Source organism: Osmia bicornis, chromosome 1 (genome assembly GCF_907164935.1).
Source record: "Osmia bicornis bicornis chromosome 1, iOsmBic2.1, whole genome shotgun sequence".
Lineage (NCBI taxonomy): Eukaryota > Metazoa > Arthropoda > Insecta > Hymenoptera > Megachilidae > Osmia > Osmia bicornis.
Genome location: NC_060216.1, coordinates 13,406,356 through 13,419,138, shown reverse-complemented (window position 1 = coordinate 13,419,138; position 12,783 = coordinate 13,406,356). Strand labels below are relative to the sequence as shown.

General features: G+C 40.0%; 1 protein-coding gene across 2 annotated transcripts in view; it reads left to right on the top strand.

The window, feature by feature from the left end:
* Positions 1 to 12,783, top strand: part of LOC114872788 (dipeptidase 1) — a 57,854-nt gene that overhangs the window by 29,982 nt on the left and 15,089 nt on the right. For both annotated transcript variants that reach the window (XM_029180379.2, XM_029180380.2), the window contains exons 6-7: positions 382 to 532; positions 2,849 to 2,918. In XM_029180379.2, coding sequence (XP_029036212.1) covers positions 382 to 532; positions 2,849 to 2,918 — 221 coding nt within the window. The remainder of the gene's footprint in view (positions 1 to 381; positions 533 to 2,848; positions 2,919 to 12,783) is intronic.

Below are 12,783 nucleotides of genomic sequence, written 5' to 3'. Positions count from 1 at the left end.
CCCATCCTACGCGAAAGGCTGCCATTGGATGCTTTAAATGATTCTATTAAGCGAAAGATCGATGCTGACAGATAAGTTTAATTAATTTTCAAGAAGAATGGTACGTACACAGTGTGTTTACCGTAAACACAGGAATATCTCGTAGACCATTGAAAACACGATAAAATTGTTTAAGAGAAAAGTTTATGGTACGAAGAGATAAATATATTTGAAGAAGAATCCTCTTTGTTCGTAATAATTAGCCTAACGATCGATAGCTGAGAAAATTTCTGATAAGAAGGGAAGTTGTAAAGACCCTTTGATATCTACGTATGTACGATTAGGATGATAATAATAATGGCAATGGAGAATTTTGAAGGGAGATTTAACGTGTGATTTCAGGTATAGAGAAAGCGCACAAGGAGGGTAGATTAGCAAGCCTGATAGGGGTGGAAGGGGGCCACGCAGTTGGAACGAGTCTGGCGGTTCTGAGGATGTTGTACGAGTTGGGTGCCCGATATCTCACACTTACGCACAAATGCAACACGCCTTGGTGAGTTTACCAATTGAGATACTGACTAATTATGCTAGCATCTTCCCGAACAGCATTCTGAAAATAGCATTGCGTTTCTGCCCGATTGTATAATCGGTCCTTGTAATCGATCTACATCTTTCGCTACGTTTATGGGGCAATCATAATACTCATTTTTTATCAAACTATCATGAAAACAACTTAATTAAAAATACAATTTATGTTAGATTTTCTATCTGGAATAACAATTAAATTCGTTGAAAAAGTAAAGTACCCAGATGCTCATAAACGATGGTGCACGATAATTTATCACAATGCGCTATCATCATGTTCGTACGCGATGATTTGGCAAAAGAAATATTGCAAGACGTTTTATGCACGAGGAGAACGCATTACCGGAAGCGAAGAAATAAAGATACGCCGGATAGCCAGTATATTGCACAGCGAATAACACCGGCTCAGCTTTATCGTTGCATAATAAAAATGTTTCATAAATGATGCAGCAATAGAGAAACACGAGATACAAGCGTGAAACTTTTGCAACGAACGTTTCATCTGTCACTTTTCAAAAAAAAAAGATTGAACAAAATTAATCCTCACGTATTATCTATCGCTTAAATATAATATAAATAAGCACCACCACTCGTAACTGAGTCCACCATCTCAAACAAATCTCTGCAAATTATAAACACTAATCTCTTCATAATTGCATCAAAAAGATACTAAAGAACGATTCGTTTCTCTGTATACTATGTTTTTAAATGGAACACCTTTTCGACCGTCAAATATATTGAATTTTCATTCAACGTTAAAAGCTGGAAATTTCCACGGTCAAAATTGTCAGGGTGCAAATATATAAAGAGCGAGGAAAAGTACGACCCAGTTTGCGCGACAGATCTACGAAAATTTCTGTCGAACAGGAAATCGTATCGGGGCCGAGTTTCGATAGGAAGTAAATTCATAGACGTGTGTGTACGATATCGAGAACGCGTATCGATATTTTTTCGCGACAACGTCGGAACCGTTTCAGTCGGGAAACTCGTGAAAAAGAGATTTAGAATTACGTAAGGGTCGTGACCCAGCAGCTGGTGACGTCGGACGTCGGCTGAAATATTATTCTAGGACAAACAATGAACGAATTTCCTTTTACGAGACGACATCGTTTACAGCCACATAAGTAAAAGAAAAAGAAAAATAGGAACGAGAGAAAACGATAAAAAGCTTCGAACAAACCGACGACTTTTGTGTCTGAAACGAGTATATTAACCCTTTGCAGTTAATAAATAACATGAAATTATATACGATGGTATGTTGACTGAGGGCAGACTGATGGCCGAGGTTTAAAATTAATAACGCGATCGATGATCGATCGATATTACCCTTCGAACTACTAAATTTATGCCACCAGTAAAACCGACGTCGCGTCGTCGTTTATTTATACGCGACATTACATAACAAACGAAGCACGATGAATTACGCGCGGATTAATGGAACCGTAACAATATTATCTGCGTTTTGGTATTTCCGGTATCGACCACGAGTTTTATGACTTTGAGAGAGATTCGTCGATACGCAGATAAATAGGCTACGAAGAACTTCAATTGTGCAATGCCCTAGTTAACCCCAGGACGTTCTATTACAAAATGCATGCACGCTGAAAATTTGGAGTATTCATCAAGTTCACGGATTTATTTGACCGATCCAACGACTGATTATCGTCCGGTCGCTAACATAGCGAGGTTCGAATTAGCGTTCTGTTTGCCAACTTAGAAGCATCGCACACTAATACGGACGATTATCGCCCTGGAATTGCTTCAACTCCTCGGGGTTAGCTCCTAGTCTACCCCTAGCACGTTTCATCTACGTAATCCTATCAACGTGAGGGATGTTTACGAATCTGCCGCGCCAACGTTATCATAGACGACAAATTCGTCGAGATAGCGAATACAGATATCCTTCGCCGACAGAATTAACATTCGCACTGATCTCTACATGAATTTCTATTATTCCATTCGGTTTCTTTTTAAATACAATTACTGTACTCTACGAGGGTCTCAGAATTGCATCAACTTAAATGACTAGCAAACAATTCCACGAACTTTCTGAATACCTACCGCACGTAGAGTCGTAGCTGAACGATGAAAGGAATTCGTGGCTGGAATCAAGACGTTTGTACACCGTGTACCGCAATCACTGTAGTCATTAGTCCGACAAAGAAAATTCCGCTCGCGTTGCTTAGTATTACGGACATGAAACTCTATGATTAAAGGGCATTGTAGGACGGCAGGTAATGCTGAGAATTGTTACCATTGAGTTACTGACCTATTGGTTCGTTAGGGCAGAATGCAGCACAGCGGATGAACCCGGTCAAGTGGCTCGCATCGGTGGCCTCTCCGATTTCGGCAAGGTGAGTAGAAAAATAATCCATTTCTTTCTCTTCGACGTCTCTCTGTTAGGTGTTATTTTCAGACGCACAGTGATCTGAAACAAAAATTAATTGAAACATTAATTACGGTTCGAATTATTTTATTCGTCAATGATCGACGCCACGAATGTAATATAATTTTTTCTAAAATTCAAAGTTGGAAAACTCAAGTGTCTAACGAAATTAAATTCGTTGCTTGTAAGTCGATAGTCCTACCGCTTTCTCCCTAATTGACACGAATTACCTCGCACTGAGGGAAGAAACGGAACAGCTATAACTTCCTACCAGCACTTCAGGTAGATAAGTTACCTCGCTTTTTGTCTGACCAGAAGTGGAAGGCTGGTGGAGGTTCTCTCTAACCACAAGGATTTTCCAAAGTGACGAGGAAATTCGATGTTTTACACGATGGATTAAAACATCCTGTAGCCGTCTGTCCGACTAGTTGCATTTGTGCAAAATGAAGACTATACGTTCCCGCTCGTTCGTTTCCAACCGAACTAGATCGTAAATCCATCCTTGCTTTTAGCCCCTATCTGTTCAATGTGCCATAAATACCGGATGCTTGATGGGAATTTTAGAGAGAAATCAGTCCATTTAAATATATTTTTTCGAGACAGCTCAGGTATCTTGCCTTGTTAAAGAATATTGTTGTTTTTAATAATTTTCACATTCACTAATTAGACGAAAGTAATAAATTTATACTTATAGTGTATATAACTAAAATGAATATTTGCGAAAATTATCAATCACTATTTCTGACATCCAGGTAGAAATATTCGCAAATTTTTCCTGAAACACTGCACGTATACGATAGAAAATTATGACCCGTATCGATCAGCTTCGTTAGAACAATCGTTCGTGTTTTAAACCTGCATACTTCGAATGATAAAATGCCCCTTTTAAAATGGCACGTAGATAGGAGGCAGTACCGAGGCTTGGAACGATCGAGGAACAGGTACGTTCGATCGAAAATAGAAATCGAAATGGTGCATGGATGAAAAAAGAAAAAAAATCCGTCTAGCTTCCGGGGAAAAACGTGGAAACGAATTCATTTGCCGACTGGTAGAAGTCGAGCAATATTACCGAAAGTGCGTGTCTCTTGAAAAATAGAAGAAGCAAGAGTGTACGTTCCCAAAAGCGTACTCTATATTCGAAAATGTATGAAAAATAATTTTTTCGACAGTGTCACTCTAATATCATCCGCTGCAATATGCAGAATCCAAATGGAATTGAAGTACCGCTGTAAAATGAGGTCATTTTTCGTGTAAAAGTAACATGTAGAGTTATTTTGGTGATCAAAGTAGTAATTTTACTACTTAAATATGAAAAAGCAGATTCTACGTAAGCTCGCAGTCGTGAAAGTGTCAAGTGGTAATTTTGTCATTACATCAAGAGTTCTTGATTTCAATGCGATTAAAAGGAAGACGAACGGTACTTGAGGTGATTTTTCAAAATTCAGGCACCGGATGAGTTACGAGCTTGCACTCGCTAGCGTGTTCTATTTACCGAACGTCAGAAGAACGCTAGACAGCCCCTGGAGGGATGTTTTCCAAGGGAGGAAATGTATGAGAAACGACTTTGGGACTCTGACCGCGATATAAACCAGTCGTATGCCCCATGGGTAAGAAACGAAAGACACGGATAAAATATTATCGTCGCGTTAAGCGATCTGTTCCGGTTTCCTTTTAACCCCTCAACCAACCCCTGCGTTCGGTCAATTTCATGAAATTATTTTCATCGAACATTCAGGTTTTTCACCGTGGAAAGATCGTTGGGAGAAAACGAAGGAACGGTATAGACAATACTGAAAGGATGTACGTAAGTTACGGACCGGAAGTGCACTGTGTTAGGTAGTTACAGATATTTCTTTCTACGTAACCTCTGCGACAAAAGCTGACGCTCCTCGGGGGCGTTTCTCGGGTGGGAAAAAGATAAAGAGAAACGAAGGGTGAAATAGAGCGATGGTATGGATACAAAAAAAAAAGAAAAGAAAAAACAGGAATGTATGAGAAACGAGTTGGAGACTGTAGTCTCTCGACTTGGCCCAGAGAAAAGTTCAACCGGACGAAGAAAACAGAAGATAAAAGGAAAGAGCCAACGTTTAAATATTCAACGAAGACCGTTTACGCTTTTCTTGCGATTGCTTTAGACTCGTTGGAAACCAGCAACCTCGAAACGTTTGTTTCACTTGCCAGGACGAATCGAAAGTTGCATTCTTGACTCGATTGTTCCTTTCGAGAACTTTAACTAAGTATCTCGTTCATGGTCTATCTTGGTTAGTTGCTTGTTTAACTAGTTTCAAACCCTCTAATAGAATTCCTCTGGAATGGTATATGTAGAACTATTTACCTAGGTATAAAGTAGAGGTGTGCGAGTACTCGATTTATTCGAGTACTCGAATTTCGAGTCGAACAATGATCGGTCGGTCGAGCCGAGTCGAGCGCTTGAATTTGCCGAATTACTCGAAATCGATGAACTGTTTTGAGTAGCGAGCTACTCAAAAAAATCGAGCTACTCGAATATTCATCTTCAAGTAAATCGAAGTTTTACGACGACTCGAATATTCCAGTAGTTCGATATTTTCGAGTAGCTCGCGTTTGTTTCAAACATTTCGTCGATTTCGAGTAATTCGGCAAATTCAAGCTCTCGACTCGGCTCAAATAATCGAAGCGAACACCTCTAGTATAAAGACAGACTGATGTAAATGAGAACCCATTTAGACTTTCTGATTCTGAAAATTAATTACACGGAAAAACAAGATTCTTTTTTAGACTAAAGGAAAAATCAATGAATAAACATTCGATAGAGATAGTTGAAAGAGTTGCAACTATACGAGAAAACGGTGGTAGAGAACCCATTTTAAGTTTCCACCGCAAAATTCTGAATGTTTCCCCCGCCAATTGTGCTACGTCGTTTCCATTCTTTCCTCTCCGACTTCTCGTTCCGCAACTTTGCCGCATTATCCGTGAAACTTCCTGTCTATGTGCAAGAAGAAAAGAACGAGTCGAGCGAGGCTAACATCGAGTTCTCGTATTCACCTTAGACACAATCCTTCTGTAGCCGCAATCATTTCGCTACGAATCCACATGTGAGTTTCGATGAATCATTCTTTATGATCTAAGACAGTCATCTATATGTCTGAATGAAAATGTACACTGTGGATTATTGATCCACATACACTAAAAGATTTGAAAATTTTAAAAATTCTAGGTGTTACGAACCGGAAAGGGCGGCTGCGTAGGCGGCTGCATCCAACTCCAAATAAGGAAATTTCCGAGACGGGAACGTAACACCAAATAAGGAAATTTTCGAGACGGGAACGTAACAAAGATAACATTAAAATATTACGTGGCACATTAGGAATTGGTGGAATATGAATATATACATACTCGGTTTGGAAATAAACTCCGTTTAGCCGGCTTTCCGATGAATGATTCGAGGAAGGCTCAAGAACGACTGAATGTACGATCGCGCTTCGTGTATATTCAAAGGGATTATCTCGAGCGCGGCATTAACTCGACCAGTTTCGCCGGGAAAAATCGAAAGTATTAGTTTAAAATATTTGAAATCGTCCAAATGGTTCTTTTTTTATCGCTATTAGTTCATATCTTTTGATGTATCTGAAGTATAAAAAAAATTAAATAGCAAAATATTCACTGAACGTAAATTTCGAGAAGGTATCCAGAGATGAAAGTGTTAACGGGCGGAAGCACCTTCAAAAGAAGACGTCCGCGTAAGAAACAAGTGAGTTTTTTTAAACCGTTCCATAGCAGCGTGTTTCGTTAGCCCGAATACCAAAAACGAAACGAAATAAGTAAAACGTGTCGAGGAAGCCTAACAGAGAGGAATAACCTCGTTGGAAGTTTTAACTGGATTAACTTTGTTCCATATCACTCGCTCTAACCCCCGCATTGTCGCTGAAGATAAAAGTCGTTCCTATAAACGTATTTAAGCACACTTTGCATGAATTCTCTGGGAATATATGTGACTAACCCCGGAGAAGAATCAGCTCTTTTTTCGCAGAGGCTCATCTGCGCGGAGAGACGGTTTATATACGATCATCCGCTTTACTTTTATATCTCATTCGCTGGCTATATCATTTCTCAACCACACCTGCGTGTAATAAACAGCTACCTCAAGTGGTTAATAAAAATTCCACAGAGTATCCTTGGAAAAGAAAAAGATCCTCTGACGAGTAGGTATTTCTTTTTCTTTTTCCACCCACGCCTTTTTCTTTTGTTTCCATACGAGTTTTTCTTGCGCGAAATTTCGAAAGTGCATTTAGTTCGACGATTCGACAGACACCTGTTCCAAGTATTACCCTTTTCCGGCTGATATCACGCGAACGAAAGCGCAAGCACTCGCGTAGAAACGACAAGATGCAAACTGAAGGGACGTGGATAAAGGAGACAGAGAAAAGTGGGATGATATTCATGAAAAGGTACTCGAAACGAGAGAGAAAAAAAGAGATGGTAAATAGTGCCGTCTGAAAGCTGTTGCCCGATGATTCTGAAAAATTTGTACTTTTGTTCTCGCCCCTTTACGGTTATCACGTTACCTATCCTCAAAGGGCGCCAAAGTAATCCTATATTCGAGTCTGACGCGGCAACTTTTTCAACGGTGAAAGAATGGAGCCAAGAGGGCTTTGCGGGCAAACAGCTTCCTTTTGTTGCCACTCCGAGTGGCAGAATTTACCTTCCGTGTTAAATCGTTATCGTGCCTCGAGAGGAATATGAATTGCTATTGGAAAAATTTTCTATTAATATCGCGATAATCCAATTATCTTAGTTAACACGTTCTAACATCGTCTTGAACCTCGTCATCAAGACAAGCAAATCACGAGGAAAATAAATGAACTCATCTTCATTTCTGATTTTATTACGCACTCAAGGGAGAGTATATAACTTGTGTCTGGTTGAAAAATAACTCGGTTAACTAGTTAATCAAGCAAACGAGCCAACGAGAAGTGCAAGTGCAAGTACAAACATAAATTTCCCCGAAGAGGACATTTACTGGATCTCGTCTCTACCTCAACGAAGCTGTGCGAGCAATTCCACGGAGACGTTGATTCCCAAACAATGTGGGTACCCGGTGGTCGGAAGTCGTGGCAAATTCAAGAAAACATAACTCGAGAAGAGCAATTAGAGCGAGACCGCAAGCTTTTTCAGACCACGATCGAGGAAGATATTTTCTGGATTTTCCTAGTGGCTACCTACCTGGAGTACCACTGAATTTCAAAGCCACATTTTTCAAGCTGATACGTGACCCGTCTTATCCGATATCTACGCCTGGAAACAGTACACGAAGGAGAGTCGAAAAATGTTCAACATCTACGGATCGTTGATTCGACGTACGCTAAAAGCACACTCGGTCGCAGCTCGATGCTTTCGCCTAATTGCCATGTCGGTTTCAAGCATCGAATCTCTGGTGAAAACAGTAGCGGATAAGAAGCAGCAAAGCATAGACTATTACTCGTAGAACGAGTCATTGTTCCTAGTACAAAGCAAGGTGGATGATATTCCTGCAAAACGCGAATATATCTCGTTTGTTGCAATGCTGCGAAACGACCAAGCGTATAACGTCATAAAAAGCTCGCGCTAAGACGTATTTCTTGATTGGTCGCGTGTAGCTTCTATATAAAGAGCAGAAAATGAAGAAAAAGTCTGAGAAGTTACAAGCCTGACCATTCGACAGAAAGAAATTGTTCCCTCGCAGAACACGGTGCTTTTTTATTTAATAAAGCAGAAATATGGTCTGGTATTTTCGGCTCAAGGGCCGTGACCGAGAGCTGCGGACAGGAGGGCAGAAAATCGTGTTCCCTTTAATCTGGCCTGCCAAATGTGTGTATCGTGACCCAGAGGAAACTCTTCCTTCGGTGCTTACAATTTGAAAATTGTTATTAGCATAAGCGAGTAAAGTTTCTATGACAAACGACAAGTTTGCAAATTAGATGGTACATCTACTTACTAAGACGAACACGGTCGTGCTTTGGATATTTGCAGGCTGATCGATCGCTTATTTCAATGATTAATTACTTGTTGGAAGTTCGACTGAATCGAACAGCAGCGTACCGGTAAATGGAACAGAAGAAAGAGAACAGGAGCAACATGATTTATCGTGCTCCAGTACGGAAACTTTCGCGGGACAATAGGGTAATATCGTAGCTAGGAACAGGGAAGTGTACGTTTAAAGAATGGACGGATATTTTTTTTTCCAAGAACAAGAACATTCTCTTGAATCGTTCGAAACATTAATTACAAACGAGCCGGTACTCGTTCAGAAACGTACAAGTCAGAAATGTACATTAAGAAATTCTTGCCTTATTATTAATATTACTCTCCTGGTCCCCTTCCCCCCTCCTTTCTGTCTAATCTCATGAAGTTTCTGGCGTAAAGCGTTCGCCATTACTTTACCACCTGAACAGTCTTTAGGAACTGCATTATCATTCCCCCTCGGCTCTGATCTTAATTCCCAGAATCTATAGACCATCTCATCAGCGTGGCTAAACTTTCAAATACCCCTCCTTTATTAACCTCTGCCCCCTTTTCTTATCCCTTTCCTCTCCGGGAAATAATCGAAAATTTGTTAATGCAAATAAAACAGTGAAATCCCTAATTACGAACATTTATCGTCCCTCTTCATAGTTGTCAATGATTTCAAAATTGACCCATCCACCGTGAAACAACGAACATCGTCAAGTTTCCAACATCTGACCGATAAGTTTTGGAATGACCAACCGCCCTTTTCAGGACAGCTGCCAGCTTGTTTCCCAAAGTTTCGTCTAAATAGGCGGCCAAGCATCGACAGTTTCGCGACTGAAGTTGTTGGACAACGATAACAGCGGCTGCCGGGTAACAAACAGAAGTATCAAGAGAAGGAGTTTGACCGTCCGGAAAGAACAGGATAACCGTACCCCGCTCGGTGTCTCGAAGAACTTCGCCTCGATCAAGACTACGGATATACGCAGTTTTATACCGAACTGTCGGATAAAAGCGATAAAAGTTGCAACTTTTACTGCAGCTTTTGTTTCATGGCTCGCTTGACCAGCTGTTGTTGAGCATAAGCGATTTAAGGACATTGCCATTAGCCGTCGATGGATATTAGACGCTAAAATGTATGCTTGAAGTGCGCACTTTGAAATTTCTGCGAAGCACAAAGTCAAACCTGTCTAACCTACGCCCCCGGGTATCTCGGCTCCCCCCGCTCTTCCGTTGGTTTCACGACTCTTCTTCTACTTCATAGTTCCCCTCTGTTAGCAGATTTAAGGGTGCATTTCGCGCCTCTTGTTCATCTGCGAGGGTGGCGTACTCTGGGAACTCTGGTTCCCTTTTGCCCATCGAAATTCCCGACTCTTCCAGTATTTGACGCGTATTCCTAGTTCAGACACGGCTAGTAATTAAGTCGAGTGACGAGTAATTTAGTAATTTGCTATGTATGGACAGTACAGTTTAGTCGAGTAGTTTAGTAAAACGATTTAGTCGAGTAGATCCGTTTCATTGGATTTTTCTGGTCGAGTAGGCTTCCAAACAGACCTGTCCGGACGCATTTCTTTAGTCAAGCGATATATCTTGTACTCTCGATTTCCAAAGCTCAACTGTACTAGTCCGGACACTTTTCTATGCGCTACTCGTAGCTACTCGCCACTCGACTAAATTACTAACCGTGTCTAACCCAGCCTTAACTCATGATGCGAGAAACCACTACCCCATACTACTAGATGATGGGGGAAGTCTAAAGCGGTAAGAATGGGAACAGTGGCACTTTCGCTTCTAGCAGTTAGGCAGGCTTGCAGAAAGCAATCAACATAAAAAAAAAGAAACGTGTCTGTTATAGAAACGGTGAGTACCTTTCGAAAGGATCCACGAAAGAATGAAGCCCTATTCGTCATCCTGTCGGACTACACGGTGTTACGCCACCTTAACCCCAAGATTCACGAGGGTGGATTCTTTCAATGTCCAGAAAAAAAAAAAAAAATATATCTGCCGTCTGACTTGTGCCCCCGAAAGAAATGAATCGCCCAGCCAGCGTATCATGAAAAGCGAAATCACCGACCTACGCCTAACTTTCCTCCTCGAAGAAACGCTTCGCCATCATTTTTCATCCCCTAAACATCCTCTTTTTATATATTCTCGCGACAACCGTCGTCGCTTCCAGATGAAGAATTAAAGAAGACGATACATCTCGGTTCATTTCGTGGGAAGAAATTTCGTGTAACTTCGAAACAATGCGAACAGTTACACGAGAACGAGTGTAATGGTACGAGATGATAAATTGTTAGGTATAATGGAAGATTAGGTATTTATGAAGTTGTCGCATTTCTGAATATCAACTCTATGGGGTGTCATCCTGTGTTCTGTACAGGGCGTCCTCGAAACGGCGGTACAATCGAAAAGGCGTTGAATCTATATGTAAATTTAAATCGAAAAATGTAGAATAAAATTTTGTTCATACGGAGGCGTCGTTTTCCAGAAAAATGACTGAATATCTGTTAGGAATACGTTTCGTTGTAGAAACATTGGTTTTATTCTATCTTCCTGTCGTTTCTCTTGTTATCCGATAAATAAGAGCTGAAATACGACTATTTTGCAGTAACGCGTCGATTGTGCGGAAACAGTCAAACACACGTGTTTGACTATGATAGATATTCGAAGTCATATTTGTAGAAATCGAAGCATGCAAGCAAGCAGGAAGCAGCGAATGGAATCGAGTGTTTGTGAATAAACGGAAGTGTCACAATGTTGTCAGCATAGGATCTGGAATTTTTGTATTTATTTTAAAAATTACGAAATGTACGTAGAACAGCAGAATACAATTGTTATTATTCAAAATATAATCCCTTCGTTTTCCAATTTAAACTTCCATTCCCCGATAATCATTCGATTATATTAAGGGGTTAAGTAACTCTAGAGCAAGAAAAAATGGGCATATTTTGGGAATTTTTTTCTTTAAATAATGGAATAAATCCAAATTCTGTAAGCATGACTTTATTTTGCAACTAATAAAGTTTAAAAATTAATTTTTGTATAGTGATTCAAGTGAAAATATGGGCTATGCAGCATTTCTTCGATGACGCCTCTTTTTTGTAGGGCTAAACGACCAGCAGCTCTTGCAATTTTTAACTTAGGATAAAAAACCAAAATATTTTCGATTATATATGAGAACAGCTTCCGAACTACGTAGGATTTTTGCAAAAATGGCGTATTTTTTAAGAGAAAATGTAAAATTTCAAGAAAAAATCGCCAGAAAATTATTTATAACAAAAGAACTATGCAATATAATTTAGTTTTGAGTATACTGTTAAATTTTCAAATCGATTGGTGATGATCTGTTTGATTTATGAGTCCGGTCAGTTTGAAAAATGCGTTTAAAGTCTTCAGTAATTGGCGCAACAGACCAAGAGGGGCTGCGCCAGAATTCAAAATTCGAGTACTTAGAGATTTTTCCCACCCATAATCTTTTGCCACATCATATTTAAGATATTAAGGCACCTTTGAAGCAAAAGAAATGTCGATTTTTTCAAAATTCTAGAGTGGCCTCTTAAATTCGTTACGTCAGTCAAACCCAATATCAAAATTTTTTAAAAACTGACGAAATATAATGAGGAAACTTATAGGGTGAAGGAGACGAATGTCCGTTTCGTTCCATCTTAAACGATAAGCGTCAACGATGAAATCGAATTCTGTATTAGCAACAGTATCTCGGAAGCTTGACGTCAGATACCAAGAACGATATTTCCGGTCGTGACAGCAGTTTTCTCGATCGAACCTATTGGAAATCTTTTATCTCGATGAAATACTGCTTCCTCAAGGAACTCGCTTCCTCTGCAACCTTCTCTTTTCTTTTTTTT